Genomic DNA, 22,192 nt, shown 5'->3' on the forward strand with positions numbered 1-22,192 from the left:
GTTTATATTTCAGTATATACCAGCAGGCTTATTTTCGAAAGAGAAGGGCACCCATCTTCCGACACAAATTGGGAGATGGGCGTCCTTCTCTCAGGGTCGCCCAGATCGGCATAATCGAAAGCCAATTTTGGGCGTCCTCAACTGCTTTCTGTCATGGGGACGACCAAAGTTCATGGGGGTGTGTCGGCAGTGTAGCGAAGGCGGGACTGGGGCGTGCTTAAGAGATGGGCATCCTCGGCTGATAATGGAAAAAAGAAGGGTATCCCTGACGAGCACTTGGCTGACTTTACTTGGTCCATTTTTCTTGCGACCAAGCCTCAAAAAGGTGCCCGAACTGACCAGATGACCACCGGATGGAATCGGGGATGACCTCCCCTTACTCCCCCAGTGGTCACAACCTCTTCCCACCCTAAAAGAAAAATTAAATTTTTTTTTGCCAGCCTCAGATGTCATACCCAGCTCCATGACAGCAGTATGCAGGTCCCTGGAGTAGTTTTAGTGGGTGCAGTGCACTTCAGGCAGGTGGGACCCAGGCCCATCCCCCCCCCCCCACTTGTTACACTTGTGGTGATAAATGTGAACCCTTCAAAACCCATCAGAAACCTACTGTACCCACATCTAGGTGCCCCCCTTCACCCCTTAGGGCTATGGTAGTGTTGTACAGTTGTGGGGAGTGGGTTTGGGGGGGGGCTCAGCACCCAAGGTAAGGGAGATATGCACCCGGGAGCAATTTGTGAAGTCCACTCTAGGGCCCCCTAGGGTGCCCGGTTGGTGTCCTGGCTTGTGACGGGGACCAGTGTACTACAAATGCTGGCTCCTCCCATGACCAAATGGCTTGGATTTGTTCATTTCTGAGATGGGTGTCCTCGGTTTTCATTATTGCTGAAAACCAGGGACGACCATCTCTAAGGATGACCTAAATGTTGAGATTTGGGCGTCCCCAACCGTATTATCGAAACGAAAGATGGGCGCCCATCTTGTTTCGATAATACGGTTTCCCCGCCCCTTCACGGAGCCGTTCTGCGAGGACGGCCCCAAGAAAACTTGGGCGCCCCATTCGATTATGCCCCTCCAGTGGCTCCCAAACCTGGTCCTGGAGGCACCCCAGCCAGTCAGGTTTTCAAGATATCCACAATGAATATTCATGAAAGAGATGTGCATGCAGTGGAGACATTAATATGACATGAACACGTAAGTGTATAGAATACTGTCACTGTGGTGGGTAACAGTACCTCCGTTAAAATGCTAATCCTTCTGCAACAAAAAATAATAAATAACAGAATAATACCACTATATCCAAAAACAAAACAAACCAACTCTCTCAGTTTTTTCCGGCCGCCAAGGACTCGGGAGGGATCATACCCGAATGCATTGCTCCCTTAAAGAACTGGATGCTGACATGAAAAAGAGCAAAACAAGATGGCAAACAAAGCACTGGAAACTAAAGACAAGGCAGGAACAGAGCTTGGCTTTAGCAGGAACCAGGAACGAAGCTTGACTGTAGCAGGAACCAGGAGCGGAGTTTGGCTGTAGCAGGATCCAGGAGCGGAGCTTGGCTGTAGCGGGAACCAGGAACAGAGCTTCACTGTAGCAGGAACCAGGAATGGAGCTTGGCTGTAGCAGGAACCAGGAATGGAAGATAGAACATTCATACGGGCTGCAAAGCCGAACTGGAATCCACACGTAACAGAGTCCAAGCACACAGGCTGCAAGGCCGAACTGGAACCCAAACAAAGAGGAAGAAAGGGGAAAGGAACAGAATGAGATCCCCTAAGGAAATACTAACCAGGAAGCACACACTGCACTGAATACAGCCACAAACAAAAGGTCAAAAGACCCTTACATGCAGGCACAAACAGTAGCTGAAGGGTAAAAGGCCAACCCACACAAAGGGACAGCTCACACTGTGCCTGAAAGCACAGTCAAACAAAAGAGCATCTCACACAGGCTCAAACAGCAGATTCAACAAGTAAAGGCTAAAGGGAAACTACATAGAGAGCTAGCTCAGGGCTGTGCTAGAAACTACAGCTAAATGGAAGAGCAGCTCACACAGACTCAAACAGAAACCACACAGAGAGACAGCTCAGGGCTGTGCTAGGAAGCACAGCTAAATGGAAGAGCAGCTAACACAGATTCATACAACAGATTCAACAAGTAAAGGGTTAAAGGGAAGCCACACAGAGAGGCAGCTCAGGGCTGTACTAGGAAGCACAGCTAAACGGAAGAGCAGCCCATACAGTCCCAAATAGAAACCAAACAGAGAGACAGCTCAGGGCTATGCTAGGAAGCACAACTAAACAGAAGAGCAGCTCATACAGACTCAAACAGAAACCACACAGAAAGACAGCTCAGGGCTGTGCTAGGAGGCATAACTAAATAGAAGAACAGTCCACACAGACTCAGAAACCACACAGCTCAGGGCTGTGTTAGAAAGCACAGCTAAATGAAAGAGCAGCTCACACAGACTCAAACAACAGATACAGCAAGCAAATGATAAGGGGAAACCACACAGAGAGACAGCTCAGGGCTATGCTAGGAAGCAGAGCTAAATGGAAGAGCAGCTGACACAGACTCAAACAGAAATCACACAGAGGTAAAGCTTCAGGGACAAGGTTTAGAAGCAAGGCTTTCAGGTTCATGGCTTCAGGGGCAAGTCACACAGGAACAAAGATTCAGAGACAAGACTCTTAGGAACCAAGCTAGACAAGCATCAAGACATACAGGAATAAATCCAAGCAGGAATTGGATCCAAACAGGGAACACAAAGACAAGGTAAGAGGCCTGTTGCAAAGGCAAACATGAAAGTTCCAAGGTGATTTATAAAAGACTTTGCTGATGATGTCAAGACTAGGAATGAGGCTTGGATAACAGAACACCAGAGCGAGGCTTGGAAAACAGGGACACCAGAGCGAGGCTTGGATAACAGAAACACCAGAACAAGGCTTGGATGCAGGAACCCCAGAGCAAGGCTTGGATAACAGGGAAACTTGCAGCAGAAGCAGCCATGCAGGAAAAAGGCAGTCTGGAGACATCACAGAGCCAGATTACTGGAAAAAAAGTGAATCTGGACGCGGGCCCGTGACAAAATATGGATGTTTTTCTTTTTTTTGAAAATTACCTTCTTTTCTATTAGATTTTGGACATTTTGAGCAAAACACCCAAAGTCGGACTTACACTTCATATCGAAAATGCCCCCCCCCCCCCCATGTAACTTTGTAAGTCTAAGTGCTTTGAAAATACAGCTCACTGTTATCCCACAAGTTTGGAACTTTTCATGTGTATCCAGATAATTTATTTGTGGGTTGAAAGTGATCTTGCATTTTACTCCCTACATAGATAATTCCCTTTTATTTGTATTTCTCCTATGCAGTACTGCTTACAGAAAATGTGATTTCTCAGTATTTCCTTTTCTAATTTGGGTCCTTTATTCTGTAATTGGTGAGGATTGGTCTGTGTTCTGTGAGTGACCAAAATGAGAGATTCTGCTGGCATGTAATTTGTGCGTGGATCCATAGGAGTCTGATTTGAAGCATATTATGTTCTGTATGTTCACTGCTGCCTTTTTAAAGGTACATTTACTGATGTTTGTGTGTTCAGAATTGGTGCCGTTAAGCTCGCTACAGAGGCTCTGAGAAGCTTCTTTGCAGGATTTAGTGTTACTTCACAAAGGGGGTCTTTTACTAAAGCTTAGCTCATGTTATCTGCAGCAGCGCCCATTTTATTCCTATGGGCCCTGCTGCAGATAACTCGAGCTAAGCTTTAGTAAAAGACCGCTAAAGTAGTTTGGCAGACAATCCTTTATTTGCCTGTTTCTTGGTAAGGAGAAGGGATCTTGCCAGATATTTGTGACCTGTATTGGCCACTTTTGGAATCAGGATGCTGGGCTTGATGGACCTTTGGTGTGTCCCAACGTGGCAATGTACTTATGCACTTATTAGCTTGTTAACTAATTAAGTTGCACATGCAAATCCAGAATCCAGGAGACAGTATTTAACTAAAAATAGCATGAGCTCAGCTAATAAGAAGACCATATACTAGAATCTTATTTATTTAGATTGAGAAAAGGATGTCTCTATTAAACGTAATGTCGCATGGCAGTCCCCAAGTGTAGTGGTCTTTGCACAAGAAATGGTTGGGTACTAGAGAATTCGTCAAAGTCATAACTTTGTAAATCTTAGAATACAAATACAAAACCCCCAGCAATCCTTTTTCGTTTCTGTATTTTGGCTCTGCTGTTCTCATTGCCTCTTGTAACCCAAGCTATACGTAATGTTAGACACAATGGGTAGAGACAGATTGCAAATGGAGCATTCATTTATAGCGCAGTACTGTCGTGCTGAGAAGTCTGTAGGCTGTATTTATGATATTTATTCAGAGACAGCTATGATTGATGTAATTCCCTTACAATTCCAAGCATCTTGAATTAATTGAAAAAAAGAAAGAAAGAAAGAAAGAAAGTAACTGCTAGACAAGGTATATTTAAAAAAATAACATTTAATAAAATGAGTCTGGTATTCCCCTGGGGTCATGGCTTCCTTTGTATTTTTTTGAAATGTTTGGATTCTTTTCCCCACCAGCTCTCATACTTTTTATTCACTGGAACTACATTCTTATGCACAGAGCTTTCTTCTCATTTCTTTTAATGTTTGCAGCTGTTACTTTCCTCCAGGCAATGTCTCCATTAGATTTGCTAGCACTTGCCTTATTTTATTTATTTAGATTTTGCTCACACCTTTTTCAGTAGTAGCTCAAGGTGAGTTACATTCAGGTATATTGGATATTTCTCTGTCCCAGGAGGGCTCACAATCAAATTTGTACCTGAGGCAATGGAGGGTTAAGTGACTTGCCCAAGATCACAAGGAGCAGCAGTAGGATTTGAACCGGCCACCTAAGGATTGTAAGGCCAGTGCTCTAACCACTAGACCACTTCTCTACTCAATTAGAAGAGGTACAGAGAAGGGTGAAGAAAATGATAAAGAGGATGAGATGACTTCCCTATGAGGAAAGGCTGAAGTGGCTAGGGCTCTTCAGTTTGGAGAAAAGACGGCTGAGGGGAGATATGATAGAGGTCTATAAAATAATGAGTGGAGTAGAACGGGTAGACGTGAATCGCTTGTTTACTCTTAGCAACTACATTGTGCCAAAGATGGCTTCCTTCTGAAATTCATAGAATATAAAGTACATAGGTAACATGTCAAGGTACTCTTGAAAATTCTTAATAATCAGGCCATTTGCACTTAATACAATTGGAAATATTTCTTTTCTTTAAACTTTCGTTTTATTGATTTTTTTCTTTTTTTGTACAAATTGAGGGGCCATTTTACTACAGGGTTGACTCGCTGCAACAGGCTGGCCGTGCACCAATCCAGTAGTATGCCGGGCTACTGCAGGAGCCCAGTGACAGTTCCCACCCCCAGTGCACGCCATTTCCACGCCTAATTTTTACTGCAGCTTGGTAAAAGGACCCCTGAATATATCATAGATCTATATGTAATTTGAAAATACAATCCAACATTATATCCAGACATCATTATTATTATCTTACATCTCATTTGGATTGAATATTTTCCTGTTTCAACAGACTGTGTATGACAACAGGAATCTGACACATATCAAAGAACAGGTACAGACACACAACTACTCAAAATCTGCACAATGGAACACCCATAGTATTTGAGACAGAACTGACTCAGAATAACTCACAGAATATCCCCCAATCATGCACATACAGGCGGAAATTCTATAAACAGCGTTCAAACATGGGTTTCGAAAAATCAGAGCACATAGTGCCAATCCCCATGCATAACCTTGGGCACCAGACTGATAGAAACAAGGGAGATCGCAGGAGTGAGGGTTACCAAATGGAGGGAAGACTTTTGGTTCATCTTTTTGAGTATTCCCTTTTGATGCGGTTTAATGAGTATAGCCAGATGTCATAGTCTACTGGGATACAAGCTTTCCTCCATGAACAGGGTCTCTATGAAGAGCATAAAAGTTGAAGACCAAATCTGTCTTCAAAATACAGAGTTCAGTTTCCAGGGAGTAGAAAGAAAGATTTGCATACTGAATAAAGCAGAATATCTTTAGGTCTTTCCTTACCTTCTGATTGCTTAAATAGAATGATTGACAGGCAAAAATGATAACATCTGGAAAACTGTTAAAGTCAGCATATGCAAATATGGGAGAAAATGCAACTAATTTCAAAATAAAGGTGCTGTCCTGCATATGGACAACTTGATCATTTCTTTATGTGTTTTTAATATTCTGGTGGGGAAGAATGGAAGGAAATAGGAGGTTATGCTATTCTAGGAAGCTGATTTTTTTTCTTCCTTCTGTTGTCTTGCAGATTTAAGAAGAATCACAGCTGGTTTTCTGGGCATGGCAGCTGCTGTACTTCTGTGTGGATGCATTGTAGCGATGGTCAGTTTCTTTTGGGAGGAGAGCCTGACACAGCACGTGGCTGGACTTCTGTTCCTTATGGCAGGTACTGTATCATCAAGAAATATTTTAAAGCTATGAAAGATTTCATGGACTTCCTGACTGCCAGATAAAAGAGTTGTTAAATTTAGGCAGGGGAGAAAAAAACCACAAATATTTCCAGGACACTTTATTTTTTAATGGAAACAAGTGTGTCAAAAAATTTTGACTTGTGGACACAACACTGAAGACCATATTGAGTAAGGATTTCCTGATGAACATACAGTGGATGGGATGAATTTCTCAAGATAGCTGGAATGCTGGGCCCAATTTCAAAAACAGATTTTTACATGAGGCGTGGAAACAGATAAGTATACTTATAAAGGGAAAGGGGACTTGATATACTACCTTTCTGAGGTTTTTGCAACTACATTCAAAGCGGTTTACATATATTCAAGGTACTTATTTTGTACCAGGGGCAATGGAGGTTTAAGTGACTTGCCCAGAGTCACAAGGAGCTGCAGTGGGAATTGAACTCAGTTCCCCAGGCTCAAAGTCCACTGCACTAACCACTAGGGTACTCCTCCACACAAAATGATTTGAGATAATAGTTTACTATGCTTATACATGTTCTCTCTTTTTTATTTCAATTTACCATAAGAACATAAGAATAGCCATACCGGGGCAGACCAATGACCAACAGTGGCCAATCCAGGTCACCGCCTAATATCCTGAAATTTTAAGACAGTGTACAACAATTAAGGGCATGTGCCCATAAACAAAGAGGGGGGAGGGGAGGTCAATCCTGGAAGAGGGAGTGAGAGAAAAAAAATAAGGCAAAGAGAGAGCTGAGAAGGGTGGGCAAATAGAGATTCATACAAAAGCAGACAGTAGAGGGCAATTCTAAAAGTGGGCACCTCCACCTAGGTACCCTGATGCCGCATGGCAAAAGCCTATTCTGTAACTGCATCTGGGTACCTAGAGTCCATTATAGAATACTAGTGCAACTCGGCATCAGTGTGCCTTACATTTAGGCATCAGCAATTTACACTAGCCATAGAGCTGGTGCAGTGGCATAGCTAGGTGGGGCCATGGGGGCCTGGGCCCCCGTAGATTTGGCCCTGGACCCCCTGCCGACGACCCTCTCGACCCCCCCACCCGCTGCCAACTTTCCCCTGCCACCGCCGTCGCCTACCTTTGCTGGCGGGGGACCCCAACCCCCACCAGCCGAGGTCCTCTTCTTCCGGCGCAAGGCTTCATTCTGTTTCTGTGAGTCTGACGTCCTGACGTCCTGAGGACGTCAGACTCACAGAAACAGAACGATGCCTTGCACCGGAAGAATAGGACCTCGGCTGGTGGGGGTTGGAGTCCCCCGCCAGCAAAGGTAGGCGACGGTGGTGGCGGGGGAGGGTTGGCAGCTGGAGTGGGGTCAAAAGGGTCTGCGGCAGGGGGGAGGCAAAGTTGTTGGTGGTGGTGGCGGCAGCAGTGGTGGGGGGCTCGGCAATGGTGGGGGGGGGGGTCGGCGGTGCCGGGGGGGGCCTAAAATGTGCCCCCTCACCTCGGGCTCTGGACCACCCTCCCGCCGAAGTCTGGCTATGCCCCTGAGCTGGTGTAACTGCCTGTGCCCAAATACGGAAAGATTGCATGTAAGTTACTGTATTCTGTAAGTTGTGCATGTAAGTGGCTGCCCATGCTCCTGTGCCCCATCCATGATCCTCCCATTCCCTGCCCATGCCTCTCCTATGCTCCACCCACGCGATCACCCCCTTGCACTTACATTAGAAAATAACAGTTTGGTGTTTTGCTGCCACTTTTGTGCGTAAGTATACATTTACCCCTGAAAATGATTTTATTCTCAAGTGGCACCTTAAATGTAGGCCCCCTGATGTAGAATTAGGAGGTTGCTGTGAACTCTAAGCCCCTGACCTCTAGGACTCTGCTAAGCTCAAGAAGAAAAGTCTTGGGAGAAAAATGATGTTATAAAAATGTTTTTTTTTACAGTTGTAACTGCTTAACAGCAATTCCGTAAATTGGTGTCTCATTTTAGGCAGTAGAAAGGGGCACACTTACCACCAGTTCTATAGTAGCTTATGGGGGCACCCAAACCATTATAGAATTTCGTGCTAAAGTCATATTTGTACGCCAAAAGTTATCCCCCTAATTCTATAAAAGTTGCATGCATGATTTAATTGAATAATGAGCACTTTCCCACTCATGGCAGGCTCAATGCGGCAGGCAATGGAGAGTTAAGTGACTTGCCCAGAGTCAAAAGGCACTGCCTGTGGCAGGAATTGAACTCAGTTCCTCAGGACCAAAGTCCACCACCCTAACCACTAGGCCACTCCTCCACTTACTTTTTAACAAGCAATCATGGTCACTAATCAGATTTAATTGGAATTTACATGTGTAAATTTAGGCGTGGGATCCATGCCTAAATTTTATACACAAGTACAAAAAAAAGGGACACAGAAATGGGGGGGGGGGGGGGGTCATGGGCAAAATGGGGGTATTTCTAGCATTTATGTGTGTTGTTATAGAATAGGGGGGATATACACCTAATTTAAGCGCATACATTTACACCACATTTCAGTTGATGCAAATGGCCGTGCCTGAAGTTAGGTGCGATTTCCGGGTGTAAGTGCAATTCTATAAACTGTGTCTAACTTTAAGCAGTTAGTAAGTACATAAGTAATGCCACACTGGGAAAAGACCAAGGGTCCATCGAGCCCAGCATCCTGTCCACGATAGCAGCCAATCCAGGCCAAGGGCACCTGGCGAGCTTCCCAAACGTACAAACATTCTATACATGTTATTCCTGGAATTGTGGATTTTTCCCAAGTCCATTTAGTAGTGGTTTATGGACTTGTCCTTTAGGAAACCGTCTAACCCCTTTTTAAACCATCTTGTCTCAAACAAACATCATGAAAAACCTTATTCATATCAGGCAGCTTACCATTGGCCATCTCTTCCAGTCGAAATAAGAACTATGGGGTCCTTTTACTAAAGTGCGCTGAAAAATGGTCTGTGCTAGTGTAGGCGCGGGTTTTGGGAGCACACAGATTCATTTTTCAGTGCGCCTGTAAAAAATGCCTTTTTAAAATTTTTGCCGAAAATGGATGTGTGGCAAAATCAAAACTGGCACACATCCATTTTGGGTCTGAGACCTTACCGCCAGCCATTGACTTAGCGGTAAGGTCTTGTGCATTCACTGAGCGGTAATGACCTACCTGCATAGAAAGCCACTTGATGCGCGTGCACTACACGCGACAGAAATAAAAAAATATTTTTCGGACGCACGTAGAAGATGCGCGGCAAAAATGAAATGACTGCAGGGGACACGTGGTAGCCGGGCGGGGACTCCATTTTGGCTCGTATTGGGTGCACATAGGTGCCTACATGGCTTAGTAAAAGGGCCCCTAAGGGCCTTATTCTACAAAGCTTATGCTCCTAACTTTATGCTCCTAAATGATGAGTGTAATCTATGTTCCTACATTCATTTAGGAGCATAAACTTTGCAGAATAAGGCCTCAATTGTCTATATATATGTCTTTTCGGACTCATCTTAAGACTTTTTTTATTTGCCAAATTCCTGTCTTCTAGAGTAGATTGACTTCATCATATAATGACAGATATCATTCCTATTATTATTGTCTGTAATTTTCTAATTTAATCTGTAAAATTATTGTTTAGATCTTACTTTGTTGTAAACTGCTCTGGACCCTTATGGGAAATCAGCGGTATTAAAAAATGCTTAGATTAGATTAGATTTTTTTGGTTCGATGTTTTCAGAGCCATATATACAATTCACCCCTATGTGCACAGGTCAGTGACTGGCATAAGTGGGCGTGCCTAAATCTGCCATGCAATGTGCCCAAATTAAAGTGTTCTATAAGTTGCACACATTGCTTGGTGACATTCCCATGTGACACACCCACGTGTAGATGCCTCCCCCAACAGTGGCATGCTAAGGGGCCCTTTTACAAAGTGGCAGTAAGCCCAATGCGGGCTTACCATGTACCAATTTGAAACTACCCCCGGCCCAATGCAGGCGCCAGCAATAATTCCAGCCCCAGTGCGCACTATTTCCCGTGCTGGGGAAAATAGGGCTCAATTTTTTTGCACGGAAGTTACCCTGTGGTAATCGGGCGGTGCTGCACGCTACCTGGTTACTGCCAGGTTAGCGCGGGAGCCCTTACTACCACCTCAGTGGGTGGCGGTAAGTGCCCCTCCCCCCACATGACCACACAGTAAGAGCAGTCTTACCACATGGCCATGTATTTTTGCAGTCTTTTTACCCGCTGTGGTAAAAAGGGCCTCAGCGCACGGCAAAAACTGCCACTGCCGCTACCACAGGGCCATTTTTACCACAGCATGGTAAAAGTGCCGCTAAACGATTTCGGTGCACTGTTTATAGCAGGGGCGTATCTGGAATCCGGCGGTAGGTGGGGCCAGAGCCAGAGAGGGGGGGCACATTTTTGCCTCCCTCCCCCCCCCCCGCCGCCGCCTCTCTCCACCCCCTCCCCGCCGTCAACCCTCCCCCGCTGCTTACTTTTGCTGGCGGGGGGCCCCAACCCCCGCCAGCCGAGGTCCGACCCGCAATCTCCATATTTCGTCTTCCTCCGTGGCCATGTGCTTCCAGGAAGTAACGCTGCAGTGCTGATTCGTTGAATCCAGTTCTGCGTCTGACGTCGCAGCACGTCAGACGCCGAACTGGATTCAACGAATCAGCACTGCAGCGTTACTTCCTGGAAGCACATGGCCACGGAGGAAGACGAAATATGGAGATTGCGGGTCGGACCTCGGCTGGCGGGGGTTGGGGCCCCCCGCCAGCAAAAGTAAGCAGCGGGGGAGGGTTGACGGCGGGGAGGGGGGCCAGGGCGAAATCTGCGGGGGCCCAGGCCCCTGTGGCCCCACGCAGATACGCCCCTGGTTTATAGTATAGTGCCTAGCGTTTAAGCTTGTAACTGTCAATTGTTGTCACCAATGATGTGCCTAAGCGTTACTGTTCTATAAACTAGACACACTATTGGCCCCTAAATTTAAGTGTCATCTTATAGTATTACCCTTTTATTGCCTATGTCCAGGTTACTCTTGCTGTACATTTGCCGTGGGTGAATTTCTTCAAAAAGGCAGTAAACAAATCCAAATAAATAAATAAGCAAACCAACTGTAAATGTACCACAGGAGGACTCATGTTGAAAATCTAGTAAGAGACTACATCACACATTTTTATTTTTAAAAACATTTATTTGGCATTTCAATCCCACATTTTGCCAACATATTTAGTTCAGTGTGGTTTATAATAAAATCAGAGGCAAAAGTTGAGACAATTAAAAGTAGAAAGTTTGAATGTGAAAGATCAGGTATCGGTCAAGGCAGTGATTAGGGAGGTGCGGAGCGAGAGATTACAACAGGCCCACCAAGAGGGGGGGGGGGGCAAGATTCCCTGGGCCCGGCCTCCAAGGGGAGCCCAGCTGACTCAGTGACATAGGGGCCTGGGCCCCCCAACTGCAGTAACCTGAATGGCTGGCGGGGATACCCAGGTCCCGCCAGCCAAGGAACTCCATAGCACGAACTGCACTTGGTGTGAGAAAGTTGGCAGCATGCTTCCTAGCAGCTGATGCCAGCACTCCGTGCACATGAACTGAGCATGCCCAAGGACTGCCAGTGTCAGTGGTTAGAAAGCTGTAGGGGAGGTTTAGACTGCGGAGCTCTTTAGCTGGCTGGGCTTGGGCATCCCTGTCAGCAAAGTTATAATTTTTACTTGGGGGGGGGGGGAGTCGAGGAGAGAGCAGAAAGGAATGGGTGGCTCCCCCATTCCCCCCCCCCCCCAAACGAAAAACTGAGCTGCTGGCTAAACCCCTGCTTTGTACTGTGACTGATGGTGTGGCGGTGACAGGGGGTCTCCTAAGAATGTTTGCTTTGGGCCCAGCTTTGTCTCTTCATGTCTGTGGATTACAAAGCAGGGAATGGAACAATAGATACATTCGAAGTGTGACCATAGGCTCCAGACTATTGCGACGATTGATGGTAATTTTTTGCTATCCATGGGGAAGGATTTCCTGAAAAGAATGCTTTCAGCTGTTTGCGAAATAGAGTATAGTTGCTTATAGATCTTAATTCTTTTGGTAGAGAGTTCCAATTTTTTGTGCTTAGAAAGAAGAAGCTGGACAAGTACACAGATTTGTATCTTAATCCTAGGCAGGTGGAGAAGTGCACGATTGTACACAAAATCATTCACGCGGATGCCCCAATCTACATGCTAAACCTTGTGGACTTGCCTCCAAGAAATGCCATAAGATCATCCCGCAAATTTCTCAATCTGCACTTCCCCAGCTGTAAAGGATTAAAATACAAGCTGATACACGCCACCACCTTCTCTTACATGAGCACGCAATTGTGGAATGCAATACCTATAGCCCTGAAAGCTATTGATGAAATAACTAACTTCCGCAAATCTCTGAAGACACATCTATTCAACAAGGCCTACAAAGAGAACCCATAACTTTACAAAACTACATCACCAACTCACCCAATTATTACAGTCTACCTAATATCTTGCTCTTCCCTCACCTAATCTTTGTCCATTACTAATTGTATCTGATATCATGTAATGATTATGTCATAACCAAACTCTGTAAGCCACATTGAGCCTGCAAATAGGTGGGAAAATGTGGGATACAAATGCAATAAATAAATAAATAAATTCGGTTGGTCATGTAATCAAGAGCAAGACTAGAAATGATTCCGTGGACCAAAGTACAAATTTTAAAAAGAATTCTGGCTCTGATTGGGAGCCAGTGAAGTTTTTTGTAGTAGCGGGCTGTAGATAAGAAAAGGCCATGCGGTGACTAATCCAATGCCACAAGATGGAGGGAGGTGGAACAGGTGACAGGTTGCTAAGCATCAAGCATTGGGAGGAAAATAGAAGAAGCGAGTCTGATTAACAAACAGAATAACCAGTGGAAATTGCATGGTGGATCAGAAGGATTTTTAAATTTACTTCTAAAGATCAGGGGAAGCCGGTGCTGCTCTTTCAGCAGCAGTGTCACATGAGCCATAGGAGTTTTCCAGTCCTGTTCTGGACATGCTGGAGCAGTGTTACTTAAAGAAGCAGGTTCACTACAAGTGGACCAGCATTTTAATCCTTTCATTGTGTATGTATGTACACGTGTGCAAGACCATTTGTACGCTAGTGAGGATTTTGGAAAGAGTCTATATTATAAAGGCACATAGGCACCTGTGTTTTCTTTTGACATTAGGGGGTCAATATTCAAAATAATTTAAGTGGGCAGGAGGGGGGGGTGGAGGGAAGGGAGTGGGATCAAAAAGGGGACTATGTGCTTTTGGGGGAGGAGGAGGAGATTGAGAAGGCAGTGTGCTTATCCTTCCCTCCTGTGAAGAAGTCCCTAGGTGCACATATTTGGCGTAAGACAATATTGCATCCCCTGGAGGGCAGGTTCTGACTATAGGATTACTTCCTGCTTTACAAAGTGGTGCTTTCCTGTCAGATGGCCTCTCTCTCCTCCAAAACAGCACAGAGGCTGATCGATTAAAGGTATAACTTCATTACTATGTCCCTCTCGGTCGCCTCTATATACCTCTCTGCTTCACCTCTTTCAAGTGTGCTACTCTAGCCTCAAATGATTTGGCTCGTTCTTTTAGGTCTAGAAGCTCTTTGCACTGTGTGCACACAAATGACCTCTCATCAAGTGGGAGATAATCATACATATGGCACTCAGTGCAAATAACTAAATAACATCCATGCTTCTGGACCATTGTCTATATGTTTCACCTCTGCTTACTCCCTGTACTGTTAAGATGTCGTAATGTGTATTGTTAAGACTGCTATAATTGTTTATTGCCTATGTCTGGCTTCTTTTTGCTATGCATCACCTTGGGTGAATTTCTACAAAAAGGCAATACATAAATCCTAATAAATGAATCAGATAAATGAGTGGTGGTCCAGAGGGTAAACAGGACAGGAGCGAACTTCAATTACTCCTGCCCCTGGTGGTGGTGGCTGCAGCTTAAAAATGGTGGCCGCAACCTTTAGTGGTACTCTTGCATTACTACTGCTAGAGTCAATGCAGCCAGCAAATTAAGACCTAGCTGTTCCAGCATGCTTATCATGATATTAAGGAGTCCTTTTACTAATCCTTTTACTAAGTTGCGCTAATGATTAGCGCGCACTAAATGATAAGACGCCCACTATATTCCTATGGGCATCTTATCATTTAGCGTGTGATAAATCTGTTAGCGCACCTTAGTAAAAGGACTCCTAAGTGATCCCCCTTCTTTTTTCTGTCTTTCATTCATTCTTGCTCCAGTTTTCTTTTTTTTGTCTTCTCTTTCTTTTTTATCTCTCTTTCCTCCTTCTTTAGATATATTTTGAGTTATTGTAAACTGCTTAGCATACCGTAGTCCTAGACATGAGTAAATGTATTGATGTTTGAAAGCTCTGGCAATTGAGTAAAACCTGCCTAAGTATGCTAATTTATTTTTTTGTGAGCTACTTCATATTTTTTATTTTTGTTACATTTGTACCCCGCGCTTTCCCACTCATTGGCAGGCTCAATGCGGCTTACATATTGTATACAGGTACTTATTTGTACCTGGGGCAATGGAGGCTTAAGTGACTTGCCCAGAGTCACAAGGAGCTGCCTGTGCCTGAAGTGGGAATTGAATTCAGTTCCCCAGGACCAAAGTCCACCACCCTAACCACTAGGCCACTCCTCCACTGTTGCTACTATTTGAGATTCTACATGGAATGTTGCTATTCCAACATTCCATGTAGAAGTCGGCCCTTGCAGATCACCAATGTGGCCACGCAGGCTTCTGCTTCTGTGAGTCTGACGTCCTGCACGTACGTGCAGGACGTAGGACGTCAGACTCACAGAAACAGAAACCTGCGCAGCGCAGCCTTCTGCATGGAATGTTGCTAGTGGAATAGCAACATTCCATGTAGAATCTCCAATAGTAGCAACATTCCATGTAGAATCTCCAATAGTATCTATTTTATTTTTGTTACATTTGTACCCTGCGCTTTCCCACTCATGGCAGGCTCAATGCGGCTTACCTGGGGCAATGGAGGGTTAAGTGACTTGCCCAGAGTCACAAGGAGCTGCCTGTGCCTGAAGTGGGAATCGAACTCAGTTCCTCAGTTCCACAGAACCAAAGTCCACCACTCTAACCACTAGGTCACTCCTCCTTGTGTAGCAGTTTAACTGATTCATAGACAGAACAATGAGAATTAATAGAACATCTTTGGTGACACCACCTCCTGTGTACGCTTAGGGTGAAACTTTGTGCATGGCGCCAAAAAGAAATCGATGCTGGGGAAAAAAAATCGCAATGAATATTCATGCAATTCTCTCTCATGAATACTCATTGTGAATATCCTGAAAACCTGACTGGCTGGGATGCCTCCAAGACTAGGTTTGGGAACAACTGGAATAGCACTTACTCCTGAGAATTGCGCCTAACTTGAGGTGTGGCCATTTGCAGCAACTGAAATGTGGTGCAAATGTACATGTCTGCATTAGGCATGTATCCCTGTTATTCTATAACAAAGCGCATTAGTTTTAGGAATGCCCCTGTTATGCCCACGACCCTCCCATTTCCACGCCTCCTCCCCCATGTAAATGCCAATTAAATCTAATTAGTGCTAATAGTTGCTTGTTAAAAAGCCAATTAGTAACCCTAATTGGCTCATTATTTAATTAAATTGTGCATGCAAATTGGACGCACGCCCAAATTTGTGTGTGCATTATTTGGGCAACTTTTATAGAATTCAGGTTAATGCTTCTTTTTCGCAAATGTGCCAAATATATTTTGATCACTCTAAGTATCTCCAGAATTATCTCCTTTTATGGCAGTTGTTATTTGGGAAAAACCTGAATAGTCTGAAATATTTAGTGGCAAAGGCTCATTAACAGCAGGGGCCAGTGGCGTAGCAAGGGGGGCTGCCACCCGGGGCAGTTCGCCGTTGCACCCCCCACCAGGTGCAGCACGACGACATACCTCCCCCTCGGCACATCAACACCCCCCCCCCCCCGACCCAGTGCCTACCCTCCTCAACTCCGTCCAACCTCGCCTCGCATCTGCATGTAAAAGAAGTGTGGATCGTCTCATCGGGCCTTCCCTCACTCTGTCTGTCCCACTCTTGCGGAAATAGGAAGTTGCGTCAGCGGAGGGCGGGACAGACAGAGTGAGGGAAGGCCCGATGAGACGATCCACACTTCTTTTACATGCAGGCGCGAGGCGCCTCGCCACGGCTTCCGAGATTTCTTTAAAGGTAGGATGCGGGAGCTGGTTGGATGGAGCTGAGAGTAGGCACTGGGTCTGGGGGTGTTGATGCGCCGAGGGGGGGGAGTCATTGTGCTGCACCTGGGGGAGGAGCTGGCAGGGAGCACCCCCCTTGAGCTGACACCCGGGGCGGACCGCCCCTCCCCGTCCCCCCTTGCTACGCCACTGGCAGGGGCTGAACTGAGTCCTAAAAGGCATGCTCAGTCTTAACAGGGAATGAATTGGAGATATTTTGGTTTGTAGGATGGCTCTATGCCCTTACTTGTAATTAATCATATTTATAATTTACCACGCAATCAATCATATTTATAATTTACCACGCAAGATCAAAGTTTTAAAACATTTTTTCTCATTCAGAATTTAAGAAATAAGCTGTATCTGTCACAACTTTAAGCAATCAGATATCACCTTGAAATATCTTTCCTTCCTGCCATCATGTAGTTTATGAAAATTAATATGATGCATGACTGCCCTAAAATAAGCCAGTGTGACTTTACTTCACAGCAACTTGAACATTTCTATTAACTGTCATTGTATGATTGTTTTTTTTTTCACAGGAATATTTTGCACCATTTCCCTGTGCACTTATGCAGCAAGCATATCATATGATCTGAATCGACTGCCAAAATTCATTTACGGTCTTCCTAGTGATGTGGAGCATGGATACAGTTGGTCTATGTTTTGTGCCTGGGGCAGCCTAGGCCTGATCGTTGCCGCAGGATGTCTCTGTACCGCTTTTCCCTTTCTCAGCCGAACAAAGATTCTGCTGCTAACATCTGCCAGAGACTCCTGCGTATGACTGCCTGTCTGAAAGATACAGCGGTTTTAATTCCTTCTTCCTAAAAGCTGATTATTCTGACTCGCTTTATTGGCAGGACAAAGATGTGCTTCAAAAACTAATGAAAAAAAAAAATGGTTGGAAGGCTAAGATCCATACTTCAAGCACAAAATTTATACGGGACAAGTAAACTTAAACCAGAGTTTCAACAGATCAGAATAAAGTAAAAATCTTTGAGAGTACAAGAATGCTACAGCTTTAATGAACTTGCATGTGACTCCAAGATCATTAGAGACTGGTTAATTCCAATCTTTGGAAAAGAACCTTGGTGGTAAAACAAATCCCTTAAAACTTTTCATCCCTGATTTCTATGTGCAGCTATGCTTATTTGGAGAAGAAAGATTCACATAGGAATAAATGTGCTTGTTCTTGTCACAACCTCATGCTTGGTAAACTTTGATGCGTCTGCTTTTCTTGAACTGGAAATGCTACCTGTTCCAGTGGAAGTTGGAAACTGTATTTCAGTGGCTGGTGTGATTCTGTGAGATGTGCCATGTCTGCCATGCCATGTTCTGCTGCTCAATAGTATATGGCAATTAAGGCACTGAACAGTTTTGTTTAGACCATTTTCTGCCTGATATGTTACTGTATATTCCGTCTGAGCGCTCATCAAAGCAAGTTGGTTCTCATCTGTACTTGGAGTCCCTTTTGCGTAATTTGTGCCTAAACCAAAATAGCATAAAAAAAAAGGAAACCATCACCTGCTCAGTGACTCTATGCAGCACTTTTTACAATCACACCTTTGTGAAATCTCAACCTCTTTCTGTTAGCAGGATTCAGTATTAAAATATCCCCATTTCTTCTTTATGTTTGTGTCTTGTGTCTGCATGTGCAGTAACAGTGGGTTCAGTGCTTCCATATTTCACTCTAGTGCCTAGAGTGGCAAAAATCTGGGTGCAGCAAATTTTCTTTTTCATATCTCTGTTGTTCTCACTCAGATCACGGTTCCCTCGAAGCTGAGCGGGAGTCCTCCACCTATGGTCCTGCCAGTGGGGGATGCTGTTTCACTATCATGTTTTCAACAATGAGGGACAGGCAAGCTCGGCAGGAATCCAAAGAACCTGCCTGGTCCTAGCAATTGAATACACATTATTGAAGCACCGCCCCCTACTGGCAGCAATGCAGTTGGAGGACTCCCGCTCACCTTAGAGGGAACAGTGATTCTAACCTACCATCTCCCCTCTTCTAATTTAATATTTAATTATATATAATATCACATTTATATTTCACACTTGACATACATGCGGAATAAGTTAAAAGTTATTTAAAACTTGATCCCAGCTTGCCCACTCCAATCACCCCTAAACCCATTGCATCTGTAACAGAACATAATTTAGCTACACTGTTCCAATTACATAACTATTTGAGAGCAGGGCCGATGCTAGGGTTTTTGGCGCCTTCTACAAGCTATCAGTTAGTGCCCCCCTCTCCTCCCCCCCCTGGTTCAGCATCTCCCTTCCCCCCAGCCCCCCCCCCCCCACGCAAGTCTAGCACCTTTCCCTTCGGCCTCCAGCCCCCTCCCCTGCAGGTGTAGCCACTCTCTCCCAGCCCCCCTGCGCAGGTCTAATGACTCTTTCTCATCCCCCTCCTGTATAGGTCCAGCCACTCTCTCCCAGCCCCCCCCCCCCATGCAGGTCCAGCCACTCTCTTCTAGACCCCCCCCCCCCCCCCGCATAGGTTCAGCCACTCTCTCCCAATACTCCCCTGTTCAGGTCCAGACTTCCTCTCCCAGCACACACACCCCTACCCATACACAGGTCCAGCACTACTCAATCCTTTTCCCTTTCTCACCCTAGCCATGGTGCTTCAAGTTTAAATTATGGGTGCCAGCCGGCAGTGAGTCACACAAGTCCGCTCTGGGGCCTTCCCTCTGCCATGATCTACCCTCTGTGATGCAACTGCCTCTTTCTGAGATGGTGGATCTTGACAAAGGGAAGGCCCAGGAGCAGACCTATGTGACTCGCTGCTAGCTGCTGCTCTTAATTTAAAGTGGAAGCATCGCACTTGGGGGTAGGCTGCGGGTGGAACTGGGTCTGCTCCCTCGGTCATCTGTCCAAAGAATTCCAGCAAATTCCACCACTAAAACCTGCCCATTTTCTCCCACTACATACAAATCAAGATCAAATGAAATATTAGAATCACCTATCACAAACCATGGACAAAGACAACATAAAAATCTATTTTAAAAAAGATGGACAATAAACTATGCAAATTGCAATGTCATCGTTTTCAAAAATTTCTGCCAGCTATGTAAAACATGTGCTAATCATTTCTTATTAAAAATACCCCACTGCTCCCTCACCCTGTTTCTAACTTCCACATGCCCACTCCCAGCAATACCACACTGTCAGCGCTGCTACATCTGATTTCAATAGCTATGATTCAGTCACACACAACACATCAAAAATGAAAGATGATAGTAAATCATACATTACAGACCTCTTATTCCTAACTTCACAAAGTCCTGCCTTCAACACATCCGTCTGTAACTGTTTTTCACTGCACACTATGACATATTTTAAAGCATTAGTAACCCCCATCCACCACAGCCATCCTCTCTCAATAACACAACCCCCACAAAACCTCCTTACCCCTCTTAGGTTTTCCAACATCCCCTCCTCCTCCCCAAACTGCCCAGAGTTCACCCAAAGGAGTGCCCTAAAGATCTCCGTAGTTAAAACAATAATCCGCTATTAAATGGACTTGGAAAAATTCCGCATTTTTAGGTATAACTTGTCTGGAATGTTTTTACGTTTGGGGAGCGTGCCAGGTGCCCTTGACCTGGATTGGCCACTGTCGGTGACAGGATGCTGGGCTAGATGGACCTTTGGTCTTTCCCAGTATGGCACTACTTATGTACTTATGTACTTATCCTCTCCTGACTGAAGATTTAGCTACAGTTTGTTTTTGGACTGTATATTATTGCACTCATTTTCAAAGCATACGGATATTCCAAAAGGCAAAAAAATATATAAATAAATTAAAAAAGGCCCTGTGCCTGGGACATCCAAATACCGATTTTGCAAAGGCAGAATATGGATGTCTCACACTGTAGTACGTCCATATAGCAAGGGGGTGTGTTCTGGGCGTGTTTTGGTCAGAACTATGGGGGGCCCGAAATGTGGACATCCAACAGCAATTACAGAAGGGGAAGAAACAGCCATATCGAAAAAAGGATGGATGTCATTATTTAGACCTATTTCAGGTATGTCCAGGTTACAGAAAGGTGCTTTGATTTGGCAGCTGTCCACTGGAGGGATTAAGGCATGACACCTCCTTAATCCCCCAATGGATGCTGTTTCTCTCCCTCTCCTCGGAAAGTGGAACTGGAAATGGATATCAGGCTCTATGACAGCTTCATGTATTATGGGAATTGTTAAAAAAATTATATATATATATATATATATATATATATATATATATATATATATATATATATATATTAACATTTCAAATTATGAATCAAACAGCACACTTGAATACAGAAAACAGGACTCAACAAGGTAAAGAGAAAATCTCTAACAAAAGAAAAATAATGCACACACCAAGGTACTAATAAGAGAAAAGATATCCCTTAGCCCCCAGTAAAGGTGGAGAGAGCTGGAAAAACAGGAGGAATCAATAAAGAAAACAAGAAATAGAGTAAATAGTGCCTAACATGCTTAATCCCAATCTGTACATATTCAATGCTCTGACACAGGATGAACATCAGCAATTCCAGGTGGAACAGGAAATTTACTAAAAAGAAAGACTAGAACTGTTTAGGGTGAAAGAAAGTATATTTAACATTATTAAATCTCACCAAACATTTCACTGAAAATTGAAGAATAATATAGCATCATTTTGCACAACCCTGTTCCTCAGAGCCAGGAACTGCTTCCTGAATTCCTGTGTCTCTCTGGAAACATCAGGAAAACACCAAACCATCTTACCCCCAAAAAACAGTACAGATCTATATTTAAAGAACAAAGTCAAAATAGGATTTCTATCTATTTCAAAGACAAAAGTCACAAGGAGAGTCACCTGTTTTTGTACGTTTTCAGTAGATGTTTCCAAAAAATCTGACACAGTGACTTAGCCACAGGTGGGCCCGGGTGGGCCAAGGCCCACCCAGTTAGGGCTCAGGCCCACCCAACAGTAGCACATGTTTAGCGGCAGTAACTGTTGGGGATCCCAAGCTCCAACAGCTGAAGACTTCCCCCTGATGGTAACAAAAACTCTGCTGTCCACGATACTGGCAACTGCGCATGCTCAGTTTCAACGCATGCCTGCTGCAGACTGCCAAGGTGGACAGAACCACTTTCCTGCCAGCTGAGATGTATTTTTGATGTGCGTGGGGGGGGGGGGGGGAGAGCAGTTGGTGCCTACCCACTTGTTGCCTAGGCCCACCCAAAATCTATTGTCTGGCTACACCCCTGATCTGAAATGTTCAAACTATTTGGAGTCACTAGTTCCTGATGATCCTCATTTAATTGTTGCTTAGTACACATCCACTTCCTAGATGACAAATAATAAATTCAGCTCAATGGTGGAATTGCTTCATTTGGAATTGTTAAAACCTCAGTTAAATATTTTTAAATAGTTCTTTAGATGACATCAAAGCCACACATGGGAAGTTCATAAATCTCA

General features: G+C 44.6%; 1 protein-coding gene across 2 annotated transcripts in view; it reads left to right on the forward strand.

Moving 5' to 3' along the window:
• Nucleotides 1-18,370, forward strand: part of TMEM178A (transmembrane protein 178A) — a 150,343-nt gene extending 131,973 nt beyond the window's left edge. For both annotated transcript variants that reach the window (XM_030195909.1, XM_030195910.1), the window contains exons 3-4: nucleotides 6,347-6,484; nucleotides 17,283-18,370. In XM_030195909.1, the coding sequence (XP_030051769.1) occupies nucleotides 6,347-6,484; nucleotides 17,283-17,524 (380 nt within the window). In that variant the 3' untranslated portion in view covers nucleotides 17,525-18,370. The remainder of the gene's footprint in view (nucleotides 1-6,346; nucleotides 6,485-17,282) is intronic.
• Nucleotides 18,371-22,192: the final 3,822 nt, after the last annotated feature.

Source organism: Microcaecilia unicolor, chromosome 3, assembly GCF_901765095.1.
Source record: "Microcaecilia unicolor chromosome 3, aMicUni1.1, whole genome shotgun sequence".
NCBI classification, from domain to species: domain Eukaryota; kingdom Metazoa; phylum Chordata; class Amphibia; order Gymnophiona; family Siphonopidae; genus Microcaecilia; species Microcaecilia unicolor.